Below are 22,129 nucleotides of genomic sequence, written 5' to 3'. Positions count from 1 at the left end.
TTGTGTTCTTGTTCATGTACTTGCATTGACTTTAGATTTTGATGTTTCTTTATGTGTGCTTATTCATGTATTTGCATTGACTTTCGATTTTGATGTTTCTTTATGTGTGCTTATTCATGTATTTGCATTGGCCTTTGATTTCAATGTTTCTTTGTGTTCTTGTTCATGTACTTGCATTGACTTTAGATTTTGATGTTTCTTTTGTGTTCTTATTCAAGTATTTGCATTGACTTTAGATTTTGATATATTTTGTGTTCTTTTTCAGGTATTTGCATTGACTTTAGATTTTGATGTTTCTTTATGTGTTCTTATTCATGTATTTGCATTGACACTAGATTTTGATGTTTCTTTTGTGTTATTATTCAAGTATTTGCATTGACTTTAGATTTTGATGTTTCTTTTGTGTTATTATTCAAGTATTTGCATTGACTTTCGATTTTGATATATTTTGTGTTCTTATTCAAGTATTTGCATTGACTTTAGATTTTGATGTTTCTTTATGTGTTTTTATTCATGTATTTGCATTGACTTTAGATTTTGATGTTTCTTTGTGTTCTTATTCATGTATTTGCATTGACTTTAGATTTTGATGTTTCTTTTGTGTTATTATTCAAGTATTTGCATTGACTTTAGATTTTGATATATTTTGTGTTCTTATTCAAGTATTTGCATTGACTTTAGATTTTGATATATTTTGTGTTCTTATTCAAGTATTTGCATTGACTTTAGATTTTGATGTTTCTTGATGTTTTTATTCAGGTATTTACATTGACTTATAATGTATGTGATGTGTAATGTTGTGTGAAATTGTCCCCGTGGTTGTCTGTTCTGAAGGGAAAAGTACAAAATCATTCCTTGTCTGCTTCACTTGTTTCCTACGATGCTGGCTCCATTTTAATCTGCTCTGTTACTAAGTTTCAATAATCCAATTTATTGTTCAATTAATTATCTGTAATCATCGACATATCTCTTTCATTACACTGAGTCGGTATGAAATAAATGTTTTTGTTACTTTAGGATTTGATGACACTACTTTTTGTTCTTATTCAGGTATTCCAGTTATTAGACGAGGACCAGGATGAGCGAGTCACACTGAGTGAGGTGTACTCCTTCAACATGATGACCATTCAATCCTTACTCCCTGATTTGATCAGCACACATTCAAGCACAGAAGAGCTTCATGATGAACTTTGACCCCCGGTCAGGTTTTTTCCCCTTATTATTTATTTTACAAGACTGTGGTCTAGATCTGGTTCTGATGGTGTAATTATTAAAACAATAAGCGAGGTTTATGACCCATGACTCTCAAGCTTCACTAGAACCGCAGCTAGAGAGTGCCAGATGCAGGCATGCAACTTTCCTCGGATCAGCTGATTTCCTCTTTTTTAAATCTCTGTTTTACCATTCAAAATTGAAAACTTTCTACACAAAATCATTGAAATTTTGTAAATTTCCTCTTTTTTGGGGTGAAGTTACAGTTGCATGCCTGCAGATGACATCACCGTTATTCTAAGACTGGTCTCACAAACCATTCAAAACAACTCTTTAACTTTTCAGTACTAAATCCAAATCAGAGTGATTTTACCAAACATAAACATTCCCTTTAAAATTATACAATTTTAAATCAGGCCTTGGCTTTCTTGGTAATTTTTAACAGGCAACTCAGTAGGCAACCAGGGCCCAATTTTATAATACATTGTTTACAAAAATTCTTGCTCAGCACAAATTAGCAGGATACCAGTTACAGATGGTACACAAGACATAGTATTTTGGCTGGTAACCTTAATCTGGTAAGCATAGTTGTTTTGTGCTTACATGGAGCTACATTTTGTGCTTAAGTAGTTCTACGACATTGGACCCAGGCAGGCCTGTATGTTTCGTTTCCAACAGAGATTTTTTGTAGTGTGAAAACGCCTTACGTCATGATTCTTTTTATGCCCCATACAGAAGATAACTCACTCAAATCAATTCGTTGACATAAAAGCAGTTTATTTGGTGTTGATTTTTTTTTTTCCTCTTCAGTTTGATAAAAATAAGGTTGATCTGTTAATTGTAATTGAATTAAAATTCACAAGTTCTACCATTATCAGCCATAACAGTACAGGGTACATGTTCTGAATTGATGTGGTTTTCATAAGGCATACTTTGCTAATGTACACAACCACTATCATGGGTACACTTTTTGTTACAAAGACACCAAATGAAAAAAAGATAAATATTAACTCTTTGCAGATCTTGTATTCAAACGATTCAAGCACTTTTTATTCGTGATCATGGACACAGCGATTGTTAATATTGATATAAAAATAACATTGAGATAACTGCTACGCCAGTGATTTTTCAAACAGTTTTTCAAAAAATGTGTACTTATGATTTCGGCTTTGCACCAATATGTTTGTAAATTCTCTCTTCAGCAATCTCTTAATTTGTTATACACAGTGATTTCAACTTTATGCTTTTAATTTGTTTTTATTCACGTCTACTTGCCATTAACACTCGAGCTTAGTTCTTTTTAAACTTAAAATATACAAATAATTAAAGGGGGTAAACAATTTACACTGTTTAAAGCCATTGGACCCTTTCGGTACAGGAAAAAAAAAAAAAGTTCACAGATTTACAAATAATTTACAGGGTTTACAGAAGGTAATGGTGAAAGACTTCTCTTGAAATATTAGTCCATGAAATGCTTTACTTTTTGAGAAAACGGTAAAACAACATAAATTCTCGTTAACGAGAATTACGGATTTGTTATAAACACATGTCATGACACAGCGAAACGCGCGAAAACAGGAGTGGGTTTTCCCGTTATTTTCTCCCGACTCCGATGTCCGATTGAGCCTAAATTTCCGCAGGATTGTTATTTTATATACAAGTTGTGATACACGAAGTGTGAGACTTGGACAATACATGTACTGTTTACCGAAAGTGTATAATGGCTTTAAACTTAAAATATACAAATAATTAAAGGGGGTAAACAATTTACACTGTTTAAGTTTCCTTGAAAGACTGTGTACATTTTTGGACAATTTATTATTAACAATGTACAAATGAATGCAGAACCTGGCTATATAAGCTGGCTTTATATACAAACCTTTTAATTCAGATCGACTTTGTTTCCTTCAGATTATTATCGTGAACATTGTTTCAAGTTTATCTTTGTATAATGATCTCCAAAAAAAACCAGTCACGCTATATAAGCTGGCTTTATATACAAACCTTCTAATTCAGATTGACTTTTCTGTTTCCTTCAGGTTATTATCATGAACATTGTTTCAAGTTTATCTTCGTATAATGATCTCAAAGATCAACAGTTATATTGTGTACATGTACTTTTCAGATGTGTCGTTTAAGGTAAACTTTACCTATAAAAACCCTGCGATGCCCCACCCCTGTCGGGTATACAGGAACGCCATTGGGTAATGCAGCCAGAAGACCGTCAAGAAATGTGTATAACTCATTTTGTAATGTACTTTTTTTCAAAGCCAATACAGGCCTGTACATGTATGCCTCGTTTTTGAAAGGGCAAGGGTTTTACTGTAGAGCGTTTTATGTCACCTGGCAATGACCAGCGGGCATGGAGGCAATCCCCTTTGTTGCCTCCCAATACCTTTCCAGCGGTTTGCCAAAGGAAAAATTAACAACAGCAATGTTTTTCAGTTTTGTTGGTTAATTATTACGTTTTTACACTATGAATGCGCAGCGTTTTTTGTACACAAGCACACTTGTCTTGCTGAAAGTGTTTTCTAACAGTAGATTCTGTGTCCACGAGTCATACTGCCCATAGGTCATATGGCTTGTCAATCAGGCCTGTCCGAAGATAGGAATCCATATCAAGGATTTCACCCGTTTTTGCATAGAAATGAACGACACTGGTTTTGGTGTATTGGTTGAAGACTGGTTGGCCATCGTGGGGTTTCAGAAATAGGTATAAAACTTCTTTTCAAACTATTTGTGTGTATGGTTTAAGAACGAAAAACATGTTTTTGGTTTGTTGGTAAAACAGAATTAGTGGTATACTTGACAGTGTACAAGGTACAGTCAACCCTTGTTTTGAGGAGCTCTGTTATTATACCGAGGTTCTGCTCATAAAGAGTACATTCTGAACTCCTGAATCTCATATTTGCTTTGTGCTTGTTTATTTTGTTGTTCTTGTGTATTAAACAACATTCCTGTTGTAGAGAAGTAGTTCGGCGAGTCCCAGCGATCTTGTGATATTAATGAAAGTCGAATGTGCATGTACATGTAATTACACGGAACACACAAATGATGGCAGAAAGCACACAAATCCATAAAAGGGCTCATGGCGCTTAACACAAACAAAAGCATACACATGTACAATAACCAAAATTGAAACGTAAGCCTAAACTAAGAAGAAATCCAGAATACAGTACATACATGTATGGTAGAGAAATACAAATAAAATATCTATGAAAACATCGAAAAGGTAACAAGAAAAACCCAATTTAAATGCATTTACTCAAATACTTGATTGAAAAGATGAGTCTTACGGTTTGTCTTAATGTCCTAACAAACATTCTCCTGATAATCAACATAGATCAATCTTCAAATGCAATTTAACTGCAAAATTAGTAACATAACTATAATTCTCTAGTTATAAACAAAAAACGATTAAAATAATGTTTTGAACATGATAAAAATCATTAAAATTAAAAACACATACATAGTGTACATGTCGGTGTTCTGGAAACATTCACCCGAAATCTTGTCCAACCTAGGTATAAACTCTAAGCATATCTAGCTTTTATTTTTATTTTTATTTTTATTTTATTTTTTTTGTATATTTTTCATACATGTCATATTTTGCTTGGTACAACGCACTGATGCCTCTGTTTTGTACGCTATAAAAATACTTGATATTATTATTTGTATAAATCAATTGATAATAAAGTATTCAATCTCCACCAAAGCTCAGCTTCAAGTACCAACTATTCTTGTCAAGGGAGCTTTGTCATTGAGCAAGACACTTCTTTGGTTTAATCTACAGGTATCTTCAAAGTATTTGAGAAGATGTGCTTTCTTTATGGCCTAGCGGTTAAGAGCACCGAATTCAAACTGGTGTTTCCGATCAGCAGAGTATGGGTTCGAATCCCAGTCATGACACCTGTGTCCTTTAAAAGCAAGACACTTAACCATGATGCTTCGTCCTTCGGATGGGACGTAAAGCCGTTGGTCCCGTGTGTTGTGACACTCGTAAAAGAACCCAGTGCACTTATTGAAAGGAGTAGGGGTTCGCCTAGGGGTTCGCCCCGGTGTTCCTGGTGTTCATGGTTTGATTGGCAGCATATTGTGCCACAGCACCTTGTTAACCATTACACGGTGCTACTGAACAGGAGTAGGTCTCATAATTCAAACGTAGTCCCAAATACCTTTCAGGAAAATACTGTATGTTAAAGCGCTTTGAGCTATGTGCGCTATATAAAAAGCCACTATTATTATTATTGTTATTTATGACCAAATTACATGCAACAGGTTTCCTCTGGCTTTACAGCCAATAGGATGAATCAATTTTAAGCTAAGTTCGGTCTTGATTGTTGGCGTTAGATGTGATAATGTAGTGACCGTCATCGCAACACTAATCCTGGATGTGTATTTTTCTTTTACAAAATGTATTGACAATATATGGAGACTGCTAACATAGGGCTAGATAGCTCAGTTGGTAGAGCACCGGCGGTACGTTAATCCGGAGGTCGTTGTTGGTGTAAATCCTGCTCTCGTAAATTTTTGCTTTGTTCAACCCAAACCATTCACAACCCGGTCAGTTTCCCTTGCGGTTTATTATTTGTTAAACAAAAAACATAAAACATATCCTGAGTATTTTTAAAATGGTTGAAGTTTAAAAAATATATTTACATATTTAAGAATATAGGTTGTTTCTTCTTTGTACTGTAACAGAAATTAACTCTGCTTGGAATATGGGATGGTTCTTTAAGATATTTACAAGATTTTATTGTGTAAAAAATTGACTTATAATTCTTTATATTGGCAATCAAATTAATATCTTACTTCACTTTTTAAGAGTTTTCAGCCATTGATCTGTTGACTTGGGTTCCATGATGCAATGACCTCGCTTTACAGCTCAAGTCAAAATGAAGATAACCAAGATTTATGATTTGAAAAACAAAACAACTGACACTCAAAACCCCAGTGAAACACCTATTCAACAACATTCTTTCCTGCTTATCTGAAAAAAAAAGAATGAAACAAATTAATAATTTCTAAGAGAAGTTATGCCTGTTTAACTGAAAGCACTCATTGTTTGTTGCTGTCCATGGTATATTAATGCTTGACTGAATCGAAACATCTGAGTAAGTGGCAAAGGGTATACAAAAGCTTGGTCAAGTATTTTGTGAACAGCTTGCAAAATGAGTACCATTATTTAAATTAATGTTAATTTAACATAACTCCTCCTAGGAATGATCAATTTTTTTCATTTTTTTTTCTTCTAATAAGCAGGAGAGAGTGTTTGTTAATTATATGCTTTACTGAACTTTAGAGTGTCATCTGTTTGTTTTGAAAAACATCACCAATCCCGCTCAACTCCTTCTTGACTCACCCTGTATGTGCCATTTAAACGCACACAACCAAAGAGAGGCTGAATTCCAAAATAGTCTGGTACCAATTTGTGTGTGATTAATCAGTACTACTAATCATTCTGCTAGAACTGGGAACCAGCTTAATATCCGCTTGGTGTTTCACTGGGTACTGCGTAACGCTCAGTCTGCCATAGCTTCGACACCAGAGGCTTGGTGACGACCAAAGTGTCTGTTTGCTGAAACCGTTCTCCCTGGTACTCTCCTTCCACGGTAACCGTTGATTCCATGTCACCCTGTAAAAAATAAGAAATGGATACTTACACACACACACAGCTTGTATACGTCTGCAACCTTGGACCTCCTATTTGTCCCTCTTTTGTTTATACCCGACCTTTTTGGCAACAGCTCACATTGGTTTTGTACAAGCTTTGGAACTGTGGACTTTTCCTGAACCATGGACCCTATTGTCCTCTTTTGTTATAGGTCCCCAGTTTGAGTGTGTATACCTACTCACACCCACACCCCAAAAAAGCAATATAGGGGGCCTACATTCCCAGATGAAGGGAAGCAGTTATTGGTGTAAGTAAAACCAAAATTAATATTCTATCCTCGATGCAAATTTCCATCTGTTTAATCATTGCAGTACTCGCTGCATGCTAAAACATAGGACACGAACTGCCTCTAGCTACCAGACAATATCGGTGGTTCTAGTTGGTATGACACTGCCCTATAATCGCAAAGGTTGTAGGTTCGAATTCCACCCTGTGATTTTGTTCACAGAGCTTGGGGAAAGTACTGAGTAAACAGTTGTTAATATGGGTAAAACCAAAATTAATATTCCCTATCCCCGATCTATTAAATTATTATTGTTATTACTTACCCGTAGCCTTTGTAGGTTTCGTACTGTAGTCTTTGTCATCTGAAAACCAGGATTCATTCCCTCCTGAAACGAAAAAAACGCAATCTCTGTCAGCCAAGACGTACACATTAATAAAAATCCATAACATTGCTACTTTCTTTTTATCGGCACAAATATAGTTTGTGGTCTGTGGGGTGTCGAGTCCGAGTGGATAAGAGCACCGAACTCAAGCTCTGATGCTTCTGTTCAGCAGAGTGTGGGTTTCGCATCCCGGTCGTGACACTTGTGCCCCTGAGCAAGACAGTTAACTATAATTGCTTCTCTCCACCCAGGGGTAAATGGGTACCTGTGTGAGAGCAGAGATGGTTCTTGTGATTGGTTTAGCCGAGTTTAGCAGGGAGTTGAGATGGTTTAAGGAATGGTTTAAGGCCCAGTGACCAGGGGTAATAATGTTGGAAGCACTTTGTGAAGCCCTTGGGTGTGAAAAGCGCTTAATAAACACTGGTTATTATTATTATTATTATTACTATTATTTCGACCCTAGCAGAGCAAGAATCTTCTAGGGTCAAAACGTCAAGCCACTTAAAACTTTGTTTTTAAAATTTATACCATAGGTTTTTGGGGGTTGGTAAAGCAGTTTGCAACAGCTAACGCCAATTTTCTCATACTTGTGATCAGTTCAGATTTCACATGTCATAAACTCCGCGCTTTGAGGGACACAGCGATTTCCCTCTGGCAATGAGGACAATTAATAGCTTAATAGCAATAATCAGCAGGGTACCAGTCAAAAATTGTAAATGTGACATGGTATTTTGGCTGGTAACCTTATCCTGGTTAGCATATTTTTGTTTTGCTAAGCTTATTTTCGTGCTTGACCAGCTCTTTGAAATTGGGCCCTGAATTTTTATTCCAGTGGGACTGGTCAGACCACTGTCGACTTGGTTTGGGCCCAACGCCTTCTTGAAGTGATGTCTTATTCCGTACAAGACTGAGTGAAAGTCCAGATAAATACTCACAATAAAAATAATGAATAAAACTCACATGATCCTGATTTTCCATCTTAATGTCAAGTTCCTGAAAGTAGAGGACAACAAAAATGCAAATAATTTAAAACTTCCTTAAAATGAAGGTATACATTTGGTAATTACTCAAATTACTGAAATTGGTGGCTTGGATTGGGTGAGTTGGATTGGGTGAGTTGGTCTATGAAAAGCGTTTGAAGCTGTTAGTTATGAAATGCATTGGTTGAAAAGATGTTTTAAAAGTTTGAATATAATGATCCACACAAATATGCCACGAAATTACACATTTTTCCCTCTTTTTGTGCGAACTAATACAGTCAGCCATTTTGTAACGTCAACTCAATTTCAAGGCATATTTTTGTGGATCATTATATTCTACTTTTAAACCATCTTTCCAAACATATGCATTTCATAACAAATGGTTTCAAACGCATTTCATAGACAAATTCGCCCGATCAAAGGCAACGTGGCCCCTTAACTTGGATTGGTTTGTCAATTAATCCTTTTAATGACCAGATGCTAATTGGTCCCTGATAATCCTAGATGGCAAGCACTGATCGATGGGAGTTTACCGAAGTGAAATTCTCCAGTTTGACAGCACAGTTGGTAGCATTTCCTGTGATCGGAATGTAGGAATAGATGACCAGTACATTGGAGAATCTTGTCTTGATATCGATGCAGACGATGACTCCGTATTTAAACTCCATCCAGATCGGCATTTCTGGTAACACTGAAATATCAAGAAACAATGGAAATACATTGTACAGTAATAATAATAATAATAATAATAATAATAATAATAATAATAATAATAACAACCAGTTTTTATATAGCGCTTTTCACACCCGAAGGGCGTCTCAAAGCGCTTCAAACATTATTACCCCTGGTCACTGGGCCTTAACTCATTCCTTAAACCTTCTCAGCTCCCTGGGGAGTATACAGCCTGTACAACATTAATATGCGCTACTCGGCTAAATCAATCACAAGAACCATCTCTGCCCTCACAGGTACCCATTTACCCCATGGTGAAGAGAACCAATTATAGTAAAGTGTCTTGCTCAGGGGGACACAAGTGTCACGACCGGGATTCGAACCCACACTCTGCTGAACAGAAGCACGAGCTTGAGTTCGGTTCTCTTATCCGCTCGGCCACGACACCTTGAATTAAGAAAACAAAAAAACACAATGGGAGACTTTTCAGCTGTTGGTGGCAGCAGACGTAATGGTCCTTTCTTTGCTGCTCTGAGCATGCACGCAAATGCTCATAATTGCATGAGTAGATCTGAGGACGCTCACTACTGGCGAGAACGAGAACTAAGAAGAAAAAAATGTCCAAAAGTTCTCCCAATGTTTGTTGAATACCCCCAGCATTTAGTTTGATTTAGTTTATTCGAGAGGGGTCCTCAAAAAATGTGTCCACCTTTTGAAATGAAAATTTTCAAAGGTTAGTTTTGTTGTATAATATCTACATTTATATAGGGTTAAAGGCACTGGACACTATTGGTAATCGCCGTTAGCATAAAAACTTACTTGTTAACGAACAATGGAGAGCTGTTGATAGTATAAAACATTGTGAGAAACGGCTACCTCTGAAGTAACTTTGTTTTCGAGAAAGAAGTAATTTTTAGAACTCAAAATCAAGCATCTGAAAGCACACAACTTGACAAGTGTGACAAATGTCTATTTTCTTCCATTATTATCTCGCAACTTCCGACCAATTGAGCTCAAAATTTCACAGGTTTGTTATTTGTGCATATGTTGAGATACACCACGTAAGAAGACTGGTCTTTGACAATTACCAAAGGTGTCCAGTGTCTTTAAAAAAAAATGAAAACAGTTCCAAATATCACAGGTATACTTACAATGAGCGCTGCCCCATAACCTGCTGCGACTGTTGATTTCTTCAGTGTGTCCAGCTGGATTAATTGGATCCAGTAAGGTACGAGCTTCACTCAGATCTTGAGCGATCGCTGGATACTGACGCCTATCAGTCAGATTAGGGTCATTACAAACATCTGCATTCAAACCAGGAATAAATAGGACACATGAACTGCTTTTTAAACTACTACCTGGGGGGAGGTAGAAAATCGGCTGGGACTATGACTTAAGCTTTAATTGAGGATTGTTATTGCTTCACTGCCACAGAGTGAGTTTCAACTTTTCGACTAGCTTGCTCTAGTCATCGTCAGGAGACTAGTGATATGGTTGGCTTGTGCGTAATAAAGCGCTCGCCTCTCACCAAGGTGACCCTGGTTCGATACTCGGCCAGGGCCATAATGTGAGTGGTGAGTTCTGCGTTTGTTCTCTGCTGTGCCACGAGGGTTTTCCAGACCATCCAGTTTTCCTCCCTCGTGAAAAATCAAACACTTTCAATCTCTGGCTTTCGATCTCTAACGGGTTGATGTGGCTGGCAGCCAAAGGCACCCTGGCATGCCTGCTTCATGAACACGCTGAACCGCATCTTTAAATGATTAGACTCACAAATTAAATTAAAATATCTTACCTTGTATTACATCTTCCAACATGTGGGTAACTCTCTTCTTTTCTTTGATTCGCTCGATGAGGTATTTGGAGAAAAAGGCATAAGGTTTCTCCTCTACCTCCCAGGCCCTGGTGTTGGTCTGGCTGTTAGATGAAAGTTAAGTCAAGGTCAGAGGTCAAATTGTTGTCAATGGTTAGTTAGGTCAAAATAAGATGTTTAGCGTCCCCGCCCGCTTCCTTTTTAGAGGCCGCCGCCGACTCCTTTTTTTAAACCTTTTTTTTTTATAAATTACAATATCTTCTTTTTTTAAGGGAAAAAAAAAAATTTGTTAGGAAAAAAAAAAGGACATGTTATTTTAACGATCTTGTAATGATTAACAAGAAACATAGGCAGTGTCCGAATTAGCGGCTACTGCAGCTACGACTACTACTAGATTTATGCATTGAAGTATCAGACATCCTTAGCAGCACACTTAGCAACAGCCCCAGCCGTAGCCGAAGCTGCCAATTCGTATCCGGCCAAACATAGGTTTCAACAAAGAAAGAAAAGAAAAGAAAAAATTACTTACGCAGCGTAACCAAAAACAGTGTTACCCCTGACGTCTGGAGTGTACCTTTTAGCAGCCTCTTGTTGTGGGTAGGTGTTACTATAAAAACAAACAAGATTATGTTCAGAGTAAACTTCTTCTTCTTTAGAATTGTTGCTCATATATTCAGCTATCTGTTACCTTCTTGATGACGAATCCGTCAACGCTAACCAACACCCGCTTCACACAGGCGCTCCAGAGTTGCGCCGAACCAAATTCTAAATTAACTACATGAAAAGTTTGACGCCTGAATCAATTACGAGTGGCTGGACGCGTGCTTGAAGTCAAAAGAACGAATGTTGCAGTCGTTCAAAACGACTCCGGAGCACATTGGCTTCAGACGTCCATCTTGTCATGAGCCGAGCCTATGTAAATGTTATGTTAAGGTCCCCTGTCTGAAACCAACATTTATTTAGGTCGACCTAGAGTCGCTCCTAATCTGTTTAGTTTGTCTAACTGCAAAAGTAACAGCAAAAGTACTGTCTCATTCCACCAAGGTTTTAGCCAGGATTTAGTAAAAATAATTTAGTTTAATATTTGAGTGAGAACTATCCTCATTCTCAAAAACTACGCTACTCTCACAATGTTTTAAACTATCAACTGCTCTCCATTGCTCGCTACCAAGTAAGTTTTTAACAATTATTGTTTTTATGGTAAAATAAATAAAACAAACATTCTTACTATTCCCTGCAGATATCCAAGAGTATAACATTTAATGCAGTATTTCTATTCTGCATTTGATCTAATACATGCTGATCACAGATACATTCGTGGGTTGAGTAGCCGGCCGCTGCATCCACTGGAATCATATAACTTTGTCCATCGTTGGAAAAACCATGTCCACTGAAGTAAAATAATCCTGTAGAAAATATTGCAAAAACAGGATAATAAATAAATAATAAATAAATAATAGTTTTTAATGATTCCTGTATGTGACGGCTATTCGCTGTTGGATATCATTAATGAATAAATAAGTTTTTCTTATTTCACATTGATGACCGAGGTGTGTTATAAAACACATGTAAACTTACACAGGTTTAAGATAATGAAGGTGGCAAGCTTCCCTTAAAAAAATTACTTGCTGAGGTGCTGTAGTTTTTTGATAAATGAGTAAAACATTTTCACAAGAGTAATTTTTCATCTCAGTCAGATGAAAATTATTTTAACATGTACAAAATAGATATAAACGACTATCCTGAAAACATTCCTCTGCGATTTTTCCCCTCCAAAACTTGGCGACTAATGAAGAATGAATTATCCTTACCGTATACCCCACTGTTGAGTAAAGCGCAGAATGCACTCAAGGCAAAATTCATTTCTTGAAGGTTCAAGTTGAGCAATGAGATGACTTTGAAGTCAAGTTCAGAAAGGACGACTGCGAGTTTCTCTACATCTAATTCGGGCGCTATGAGCCTTTTGGCTGAGCGGTAGTCTTGGTTACCAATCAACAATGCAACTTTATCCGTAGCTGTATTAATTCAAACAATTAAGACAGAAGCAAAGTCAATGAGTGTTAATATTTCTGTACAGCAAATCACATGACAATATCCAACTTTGTGTAGAGCTCATAATCATAAATCAATTCTTTTTTTTCTTTTGCATGGATATGTCTTGGATTAATATGTTGTAAAAATGCTTTTCAAGAAAGCTAGTTTTTAAAATAAACAATGAATTTCAATTTTCAGTTATTTCTTTTGACACACAATTTCAAAGCAGTCAATTTTTGTTTAACGTTGACTGTTCTGAATGACCCCTTATAGAAAAGAGGGATTTGAACAAAAATAACCGTACCGGAATACTTGAACTCGGACGTGGGTTGTTCAACTCCAATGATCTCCAACATGGCTTGTTTAGACCAGACGCAGACATGGTCGTTCTGAATACGACACTGGTACATTCCCCTGTCCTCAGGTTTGACCGGTAGGAAGTGCAGCTTAGATTGAGTAGCTCCTGCAGTGAGTAAAGAAAACATTCTAAACTTAAAGGCAGTGGACACTATTGGAATTTACTCAATTTAATTATTAGCATAAAACCTTTCTTGGTAACGAGTAATAGGGAGAGGTTGATAGTATAAAACATTGTGAGAAACGGCTCCCTCTGAAGAAAAGTAGCAATTTTCCACTAATTTGATTTCGAGACCTCAGATTTAGAACTTGAGGTCTCGAAATGTAGTAATTGCTAATGTAACATGTCATTGTGGCACTGCCAATGTGCTAAGAGTCAAGCCCGGTTCATACCTCCTGCGAGTGCGAATGCGATGTGAATTTTGGCGTCACAAATTCGCAAGAAAATAGTTCAGTTGAAATGTGCTCAATTCCTGCGAAAACATTCGCTGCGAAAACTGCCCCGTGGCGTCAAAGTTCACCTCACATTTGCAGAAAGTATGAAAGGAGCTTCTCTGTAGCATGCCTTCATAAACCGGATTGATGCGACATTGATGCGACATTTAAAAAAACTGACTTTTGATGACTTTACCTGGGATTTCTTGGCCGTTAAGGAACCACTGGAAGAAGAGATTTCCTTCAGTGACGTTCGCACGGCAAAAGAGAAATCGCTGCTCCCCAATACGACTTGAAACACTCTCTGGATGATCCTCAATAGTGATGTGATCTATCCAATCAGTTTAATCAAAAGATTGGCTGTCATTAAATGCACTGGACACTATTGGTAATTACTCAAAATAATTGTTGGCATATAAATGCACTTGGTACCGAGCAATGGAGAGCTGGTGAGAAAACGACTCCCTCTGAAGTAACGTAGTTTTTGAGAAAGCGGTAATTTCTCACTCACATAATAAAAGACTTCAGCTGAAGCCTTTTATAATGGCTTCAAAAAAAAAAATAATAATAATATCCTTTTATAATGCATTCATCTGAAAGCATACAAATTTGTGAACCAAGGGTGTTTTTTCTTTCATTATTCTCTTGCAAATTTGATGACCAATTGAGCCATAATTTTCACAGGTTTGTTATTTTATGCATATGTTGGGAAACACCAGGTGAGAATACTGGTCTTTGACAATTCCCAAAGGTGTCCAGCCGTCGATTTCACAAAACTCTTCTTAACTTAAGACTAATCTTAGGACTTAGGACGAGTCCCAACCCTGCACTGTAGCATGTAGACCTTAAGATTAATCCTAAGTTAGGAGGAGTTACTCGTCCTAACTCGAGATAAGACGAGTCCTAACTCTTTGTGAAATCGAAGGCAGTGCCTTCAAACAACATTTCTTAGGAGGGAATCATTTTCTTAAGATGGTATACATTATCAACTGCTGCTGTAATAACCAAAGAAACGCCTATACCCTCCCTTTAAATAAAATCAATTATTAACAAAAAATAATGATCAAGTTGTTAATGTGACAAGTAATTCTTGTAACTCTGACTAGTTCTGTAGTTTTCAATTTTAATTTCATCTGTTTTGTAGATCTCATCAATAACCCCTTTTTGTGCTATGAAAATGGCTACAATGTAGGCCATAATGTCTAAAATGAAGCACCCAGCGTGTCTGCTTTGATCATAATAATAATAATAATAATAATAATAATAATAATAATAATAATAATAATAATAATAATAATAATAATAATAATTAACCATTTTTGTAGAGCGCATATCACAGAGAAGTCCCTATGCGCTTAGAGATGAAAACACAAGAGAAGCAAAAGTTAATAGAGATGTGAAGTAAATACAAAAGCAAAAATTAGTTGATACAGAAAGAAGTACTGAAGGCTATTGCAAAAATAAATAGGTTTTTAACTTTGTCTTAAATAAATTCACTGTTTGAGCTTGTTTTATGGGGTCCGGAAGACTATCTCATAATTATGCTGCTGCTGCTACAAAAGCTCACAGACGCCATGTTGTGGGACAGGTATTTGAATGGTAACGTCATTATTCGATACGGTCTATTGGTTTACCTGGATAAGATTCCGGCAGCCTTGAATCTGAAAGAGAGAGAGAGAGAGAGAAAAAAATAAATACTGATGAACTTCTCACAGTTTTGAGAAATAAAACTGCTGGTATTTTACCGATTTTTTTAATATATATTGTTAAACATAACAAAACAAAATACAACTGGAAATCGTGTTATTTCCTTGTCAATTTCTGAAAATAAATTTGAGGAAATAGGTTTCCTGATAGGACAAGAGTCAAACATGAGACAGGGAGTTTCTTTGTAAATTGAAAAAGGATAATAAAAACAAACTTAAATTTCACTCGTCTACATTTACATTGAATAACTTGGGTAGTTAAACTTAATGGATGAGTGCTAGTAAATTTACATGGGGCATTCAGCAGTACCACTGGCTTTGTGCATGATCCAATTAAGTCGACCTGTTTTGGAAAGAAATTACATGGTAATAACAGGTGTAAGTTGCCAGACGCAAAAGGATGCGTCTTCTTGGCCTCTTTATTGCGCCGCCTTCCCGTTGGATTTTTGTTGTTGTGAAAGTACCGCTCTGTAGAATTACAAAATTAGATCCAATGGGGGCGCATGGGAAAACTGACCTCCCTGTCAACGTACTGCAACCACGATGTAAAATAAACAGGCCAAAAGTCTCGGAAGACTTTCGCGCAGCCAAGGTAACTTTAAGGGCCGATAAAAAAAACACATTGTAAATAGCTCCGCGCTGTAAACCTTCTGCGACCACTCTGTAAAACGCTATGCAAACACATATGGTAGAACTACACCAAAGCCAGTCATTTATGGTAACTTTCCGCATGGTCGTGGAAGAAAAAGTCCAATGGGAACACAGCTTTAGCCTCTTTCTAGGATTTTCCCGTAATGCTAGCTGTTTTATTAGTTGTTTTTCTTGTACTGTATGCGAGCATTTGAATCACCCTTTTTGGGATCTAATAAAGATTAATTGAATTTCATTGAATCGTTGAACCTACCTACTGTAATGGTGACTTTCTTACTGGTGGTGCAGCCCGCCTCGTTCCATACTCTACATTGGTACGTCCCTTTGTCATCAGCAGTAGATTGAGCCCACTGCAAAACAATTCAAGTGGTCATCACATTAAAGGCACTGGACACTATTGGTAGTTCCTCAAAATAAATGTTAGCATCAAAACTTACTTGGTACTGATCAATGGGGAGCTGTTGATAGTATAAAACATTGTGCGAAATAATAATACTAGGCATTTGTAATGCGCCAAATACCATCTGTTTTACGCCAAATAAATGTAAACAGGTGTTCAAGGCTCCCTCTGAAGTAATGAATGTACTTTTTGAGAGAGAGGTTACTTCTCACTACAAATAATAATACTTCAGGCCTGAAGGCCTTTTTAGGCAACTGAAAGCATACACATTTGTGAAAAAGGGTGGTGTTTTTGTCCAAAATTCTCCTGCAACTTCGAAGACCAAATATGCTTTACCCTTTACTTTATAGGATCAAAGTGGCCCGGTCGTTCCTTTCCCTGCCTTTCACTTTACCTCGATGTGGACCCCGGTTTGAATCCCGCTGGGAGCCTTGCATTTGAATTGAGTTTCAGGCCCTATATGATTGCGTGGGTCTTCCCTTTTGGGGTTTTCCTCCCACATCAGGGATTGTTTTCGTCCAGCATTTTTGCATAGCAAGAAATTTAGACTGCACTTATTCTGTGCACACTGAATGCTAATAATATTGACTAGCAACTCTTGCTTTGGAGTTGCAATTGGAACATGTTGTGTAGCATTTTGCTCTGCTATACACAGGGATGTGATAGGCTTGAACTCTGAACCCGAAAACATGCGAGCTCGAAAACCTGTGAGCATGAAGCCCAATATTAACATTTATTTTTGGTTTTAAAAGCTCTACTCTGCAATCTGGGGGCGTTATTATATGGTTTGTATCTTCATTTTTTTATGAATTTTGAATTTAAGGCAGTTCTGAATTCTGTTCTTTTAGTTTCCTATGCATCCTGATATTGGCCGTAACTGTGCTGTTCATTGGATATGTAATACAAAAATAAACAAATAATTAATGAAATAAATAAATCACACTCTTCAACTTACATGAAGCGTCTGTTTCTGTTGATCTCTAAGAGCATGAGGTTCCAATGGGTCGCCATGGGTCAAGTAGCCGAATTTATACCACTGGTACTTTGGTTGTGGGCAACCAGTCGCACGGCACTCGACGATGATCGGTTTACCGGGGCGTACTGAAAGGGCACCCGGTGGTTGCTGAACAATCGTAGGCTTCTGCATTAGCTGGTAGTCAATATCCGAGTCTGAAAACTCCAGATCTTCTGTTGCCAAAAAATATCATTATAGTAATAAAAGTGGCTAGCACTTATACACTTCACTGACGCTCAAGACACTTCAACATTCAGCCCAGGGACCCATAGTCTTACATGTTTTGCTTCTTTATGGGTCGCTCCAATGTTTCATGGATGTCCATGCTTATTCTTCATTTAGTTAATCGTATCAAACAACTGTTTATCTCTTAACTTCCAATTTACATCGTCTTTGATTTTATTTTGATTGTGATTTTGATACTGTGGAAATAAAGTAATTGATTGATTGATTGATTGATTGATTGATTGATAGATTGATTGATTGATTGATTGATTGATTGATTGATCTTCAATAAAATTAAAAAAACACTACGTACCTTTTGCTGGTGGATAGACTTGGAGGTACGCCCAATCAGTAAACACCTGTTTCATTTTACCGTTGATTTTATGGTAGACCTGACAACAGTAGGCTCCACTGTGGCTTCGTCTGACTGGAGAAATCTTTAAGACTCTAAAAAATGAAACGAGAATAGCAAACAAGAATCTTGGTTACTCTTGAATCTTGAATGGTTTTACTCTCCTGAAAGCATTGCTGCTGTCCTGGAGAGGGTGGGTTGAAAAATCCATTTGTGCTATGTGCTTATTCTGTCAACATTGTGCTTATCAGTTGTGGTACTGTCAGTTTGTCCTGAGAGATATTTGAAGAAATGCATTTCAAAGGAACCTACCTGTCAGTTCCACCAGGAACTTCTTCATAGCTAACTTTCGTCTTCTCGTTCTTACTACTACTGTGTGGATTACATGAATCCAAACCAAATGCTTGATACCAGCGGTAATGTGGGTATGGAAAACCCCTGGCTTTGCAAGCAAACACCACGACGGTACCGGGTCCAGACTGCACCGTCTGAGATATCGGAACTTGAAGAAGACGAATGCTTTCTGTTGGATGAATATAGTAAATATATAGTGGTAGTGGCTTCTTATATAGCGCCCATATTCGTCACATGGTCTCGGAACCAAGACTGAACTCTTCAAGAAATGAGCTATAGATGGATTGCCCCAAGTGTCATCGACCGACATATTTGATGAAATGCGCATGCATGCAAGGCTATCATTGGCTGAGAGTTGTGCGCAGCGCGTACACGCGTGCACTTTTCAATTGTTTATCATCGAATATGGCGGTTGATAACACTTAGATGCTGTCTGTCTAAACTGCGCCAATAAAGTATCTAAACACTTACAAATGGTCAGATTTATCAGAACCTGAAATAGTATGCAAAACATTAATTAATTAATACGATTCACAGTTGTCTTCTGCGCATTTTAACACCTCTTTTGTTGTGCTACGATGTTGTTTGGTGGATTTAGGGGCACTAAAGTGGCTGAAGGTCGAATTTCAAAAGTTGAAAAAGCCCCTATTCAAGCAAGAGCATTGTACTGTGACGAATAATATCAGCATTATTTTTGCCCCCCTTTTATAAATAATTCAAGCAAGAGCGGTGTACTGTGTTATCAGTGTTATTATTGATAAAAAAAAATTACCTGGTTTTTTGATGAGTTTCAGACATTTTTCATGATTCAACCTATCCAAGTAGGAGATCAACTGTCTGACAGACCTTCCTTGTCCACCAAGTTTCCTTAGGAGTTTTAGAGCTGGACTTCCATTATACTCATGGATTGATAATGCGATGGCTTCAACCTCATCATCGCTGAAAAGAAAACGCAAAATAAATTGTGTCACATAACGCGGTATAAAAAAATACAACAAGTTTGAGAAGATTGCTTTGAAGAAATTTCATATTGTGTAAAGAGTTGTCAAGAAGAGTGGTTCTTTAAGGTCTGCAACAAATAAGGTTGTGAAATTCTACATAAGTTCAATAGGAAATGATTATTGATTTATCAGCTACTGACTATATCATTAATTTGCATTGGGTGTGCTGCGATAGGCTCGCAGGTGCAATGCGTCGCACCTGCTTTATAACAGTTAATACACGCACCTGCTTTATAACAATTGATACAAGGTGCGCGATGTAAACACAGAGTTCAACACATCGCGCACCTGCATCTTCCACGATAGCGCCCTCTGGTGACAAGTTGCGTGCTGTAAAACGGACGCAAGGTTTGACCTACTTCTATTCACATTTAAAAGAGGTAAGAGTAAAGGTAATGTCTGGATATGAATTTTTTCAATGTAGAGTTTAAACAAAGTATTCCAATTGCTAAACAAAGAACAAACCAAAAATTCTGTTTCATGTTATTTCTCTTGACATATTATTTAATAAAATTGATTAAAGAAATGATCAATTTAAGCGAACTCTGACTATTTTGTGTTGATCTCCAAAGGGTTAACAAACCTGATTGTTATACCTCGGTAACAAACTGTGAAATTTGAATGATTGGTCGAGAACCAATCATGAGACGCGCAACAAAAATGCATGTTACACGGCTCAACGGGCAGGGTAACATGAAAAGTGATGTACACCGGTGTACATCACCTTGATCGTTCCCGGCGTTGGTCGATTTCCAGCGCTGTGTACGAAACAACCGCGGGTTCAAGTGAATTGTTTCTTGTTCGTCTGCTTATTTAACAATGAATAGTCTGTCGTAATAATGTTTGAAGATGACAACAGAACTTCGAGAAGAGGAATAACAATTATACACAATAGGTATAACAAAACAATTGTGGACGCTGTGACTGAGGTCCAGGGGTTTTGTACACCCTCCGGGAAAATGGCGCCATTGGCTTCGCCTCGGGTTCCATTTCCCCCCTCGAGTGTACAAACGCCATGGACCCCGTCACAGCGTGCAACAGTTGTATACTGACAAAGATTCAAGCGTCTCTCTTATCGTCTTACCTAAAAATCTTCTCTGGAATTTGTGCTATCACAGCACGCCAATTCATTTTGCTGTCACCAACGTTTAAATATTCAGAAAGAGCCAAAAGGACTGTGAATGGGAGATCGGTTATTACAGAATCGGGATCTATTGTGTCTGGCTCCGCACCATTCGTGTTGATCCAAGCCATGTTTGAACCTCCTCAGGAACTACACAGAGACTGCTAACTGTAACAAATCAAACCATTAAAACATACATTACAAACAATTATTATGAGCCAACCTGACGTGGTAAAAAAAAACATACTTTTCATTAGGATGTATGGTATATTCAAATAATATTATTTGTGTTTTCCAAATTTCTATAGCCCTGATGATAGTTAGTATTATAATTAATAGGCCTAATCAAATCATATCTTTCAGTTTTCACATTTTCATTTGTTTAAAGGGAAAGTACACTATTGGTTATTGTTAAAGACTAGTGTGCTCACTTGGTGTATCTCAACATATGCATAAAATAACAAGCTCAATGGGTCATCGGAGTTGGGAGAGAATGATGAAAGAAAAAACACCTTGGTTGGACGAATTTGTATGCTTTCAGATAGGAATAAAAGACTTATAAAATATAGCTAGATGGCTTTTATTATTTTAGTAAGAAATTGCCTCTATTTCAAAAACTATGCTACTTCAGAGGGAGCCGTTTCTCACAATGTTTTTATACTATCAACAGCTCTCAAATGCTTGTTAGACTACTAAGTCAGTTTTTAAGTTGTTTTGAGTAATTACCAAACGTGTACCTTCCCTTTAAAGAATTTTATGGTAGTTATAACATAAAACTCTACAGTCTACAGACAGGTACTTGGCCGGGTAGCATGGGTAGTCAAGTTATATGTCTTTACAAAAATGGATCAAATGATGGTGATCTATATATCATTATACGACTATGTATAACTAATGACTAATAAAATTTAAAATTAAAACAACTGACAACAATTTTAAAATCCAGTGACTATCACTATTGACAATAACTACCTTTGAGTTTGAGGCAATATAATTTCACCAATAATGGTTCGGAGGGAAAGAACATAATTATTTGAAATCTGCTTACCATTCAATCATTCAACCATCCATTCATAATTTCGTGTGTATCCTTTCAACCATTTATTGCCACTGTCTTTTGACTGTCGTAAAATAATAAACACAACCTCTCAAATGAACTTACAAGTTACATATGATAAGTTTAGTTTACACAACCCCAACAAAAGTCTTGAAATTGAAGAAGTGAACACCTTTACCCTGCTGTATTGCTCATCTTCAGAACACCAGGTAATCAAGTTACTGATTGTAAAACTACATCTGAATTAACCAAGCTAAGCTAAGGAAATATTACCACATTATTTAACAACAATTCCGCATCCTGAACCTACATTAGTCAGCTGCCACTTGCTGCAGTGTTCATCCACACGCGTACAGTGTTGTTTATCAGCTATGCCGGATCCTATCGATATCTAGTATTGGCTCAAGACTTCAGTGATAGATAGTGGAGAGCCTAACTAAGCGCAGTTGTAAATCGCTGCAGC

General features: G+C 37.1%; 2 protein-coding genes across 6 annotated transcripts in view; one reads left to right on the top strand and one right to left on the bottom strand.

Moving 5' to 3' along the window:
- The window catches only part of LOC139941832 (bifunctional peptidase and arginyl-hydroxylase JMJD5-like), a 10,883-nt gene extending 6,766 nt beyond the window's left edge, over nucleotides 1-4,117 (top strand). Inside the window, exon 7 of the mRNA XM_071938457.1 lies at nucleotides 1,051-4,117. Coding sequence (XP_071794558.1) covers nucleotides 1,051-1,194 — 144 coding nt within the window. The 3' untranslated portion in view covers nucleotides 1,195-4,117. The remainder of the gene's footprint in view (nucleotides 1-1,050) is intronic.
- LOC139941830 (mucosa-associated lymphoid tissue lymphoma translocation protein 1 homolog) lies at nucleotides 2,236-22,129 on the bottom strand. 5 transcript variants are annotated; one of them, XM_071938452.1, is made up of 19 exons: nucleotides 21,658-22,129; nucleotides 20,571-20,777; nucleotides 19,258-19,424; nucleotides 18,444-18,654; nucleotides 18,093-18,226; nucleotides 17,495-17,727; nucleotides 16,393-16,489; nucleotides 15,417-15,443; nucleotides 13,979-14,113; nucleotides 13,295-13,453; nucleotides 12,768-12,971; nucleotides 12,185-12,362; nucleotides 11,486-11,563; nucleotides 10,939-11,060; nucleotides 10,298-10,450; nucleotides 9,008-9,165; nucleotides 8,455-8,487; nucleotides 7,435-7,497; nucleotides 2,236-6,847 (listed from the first exon to the last, which is right to left on the bottom strand). In XM_071938452.1, exons 2-19 carry the CDS (start codon nucleotides 20,738-20,740, stop codon nucleotides 6,695-6,697), a joined length of 2,475 nt encoding a protein of 824 aa, XP_071794553.1. In that variant the 5' UTR covers nucleotides 20,741-20,777; nucleotides 21,658-22,129; the 3' UTR covers nucleotides 2,236-6,694. The 5 variants fall into 5 exon arrangements, with proteins under 5 accessions (XP_071794553.1, XP_071794555.1, XP_071794557.1 ...); XM_071938454.1 differs by having other exon boundaries at nucleotides 21,845-22,129; XM_071938456.1 differs by having other exon boundaries at nucleotides 21,943-22,129.

The sequence above is a fragment of the Asterias amurensis genome, chromosome 9 (assembly GCF_032118995.1).
Source record: "Asterias amurensis chromosome 9, ASM3211899v1".
Classification (NCBI taxonomy): Eukaryota; Metazoa; Echinodermata; class Asteroidea; order Forcipulatida; family Asteriidae; genus Asterias; species Asterias amurensis.
This window is presented reverse-complemented; position numbering and strand designations above follow the sequence as displayed.

Excerpts from the sequence above, each read along its gene's own strand:
- LOC139941830 (XM_071938452.1), bottom strand. The coding sequence starts at position 20,740 with ATGGCTTGGATCAACACGAATGGTGCGGAGCCAGACACAATAGATCCC. Across the intron at positions 19,425-20,570 it reads ATTCCAGAGAAGATTTTTAG|CGATGATGAGGTTGAAGCCA; the intron begins GTAAGACGATAA and ends TTTTCTTTTCAG. Across the intron at positions 12,972-13,294 it reads GTCCGAGTTCAAGTATTCCG|CTACGGATAAAGTTGCATTG; the intron begins GTACGGTTATTT and ends GAATTAATACAG.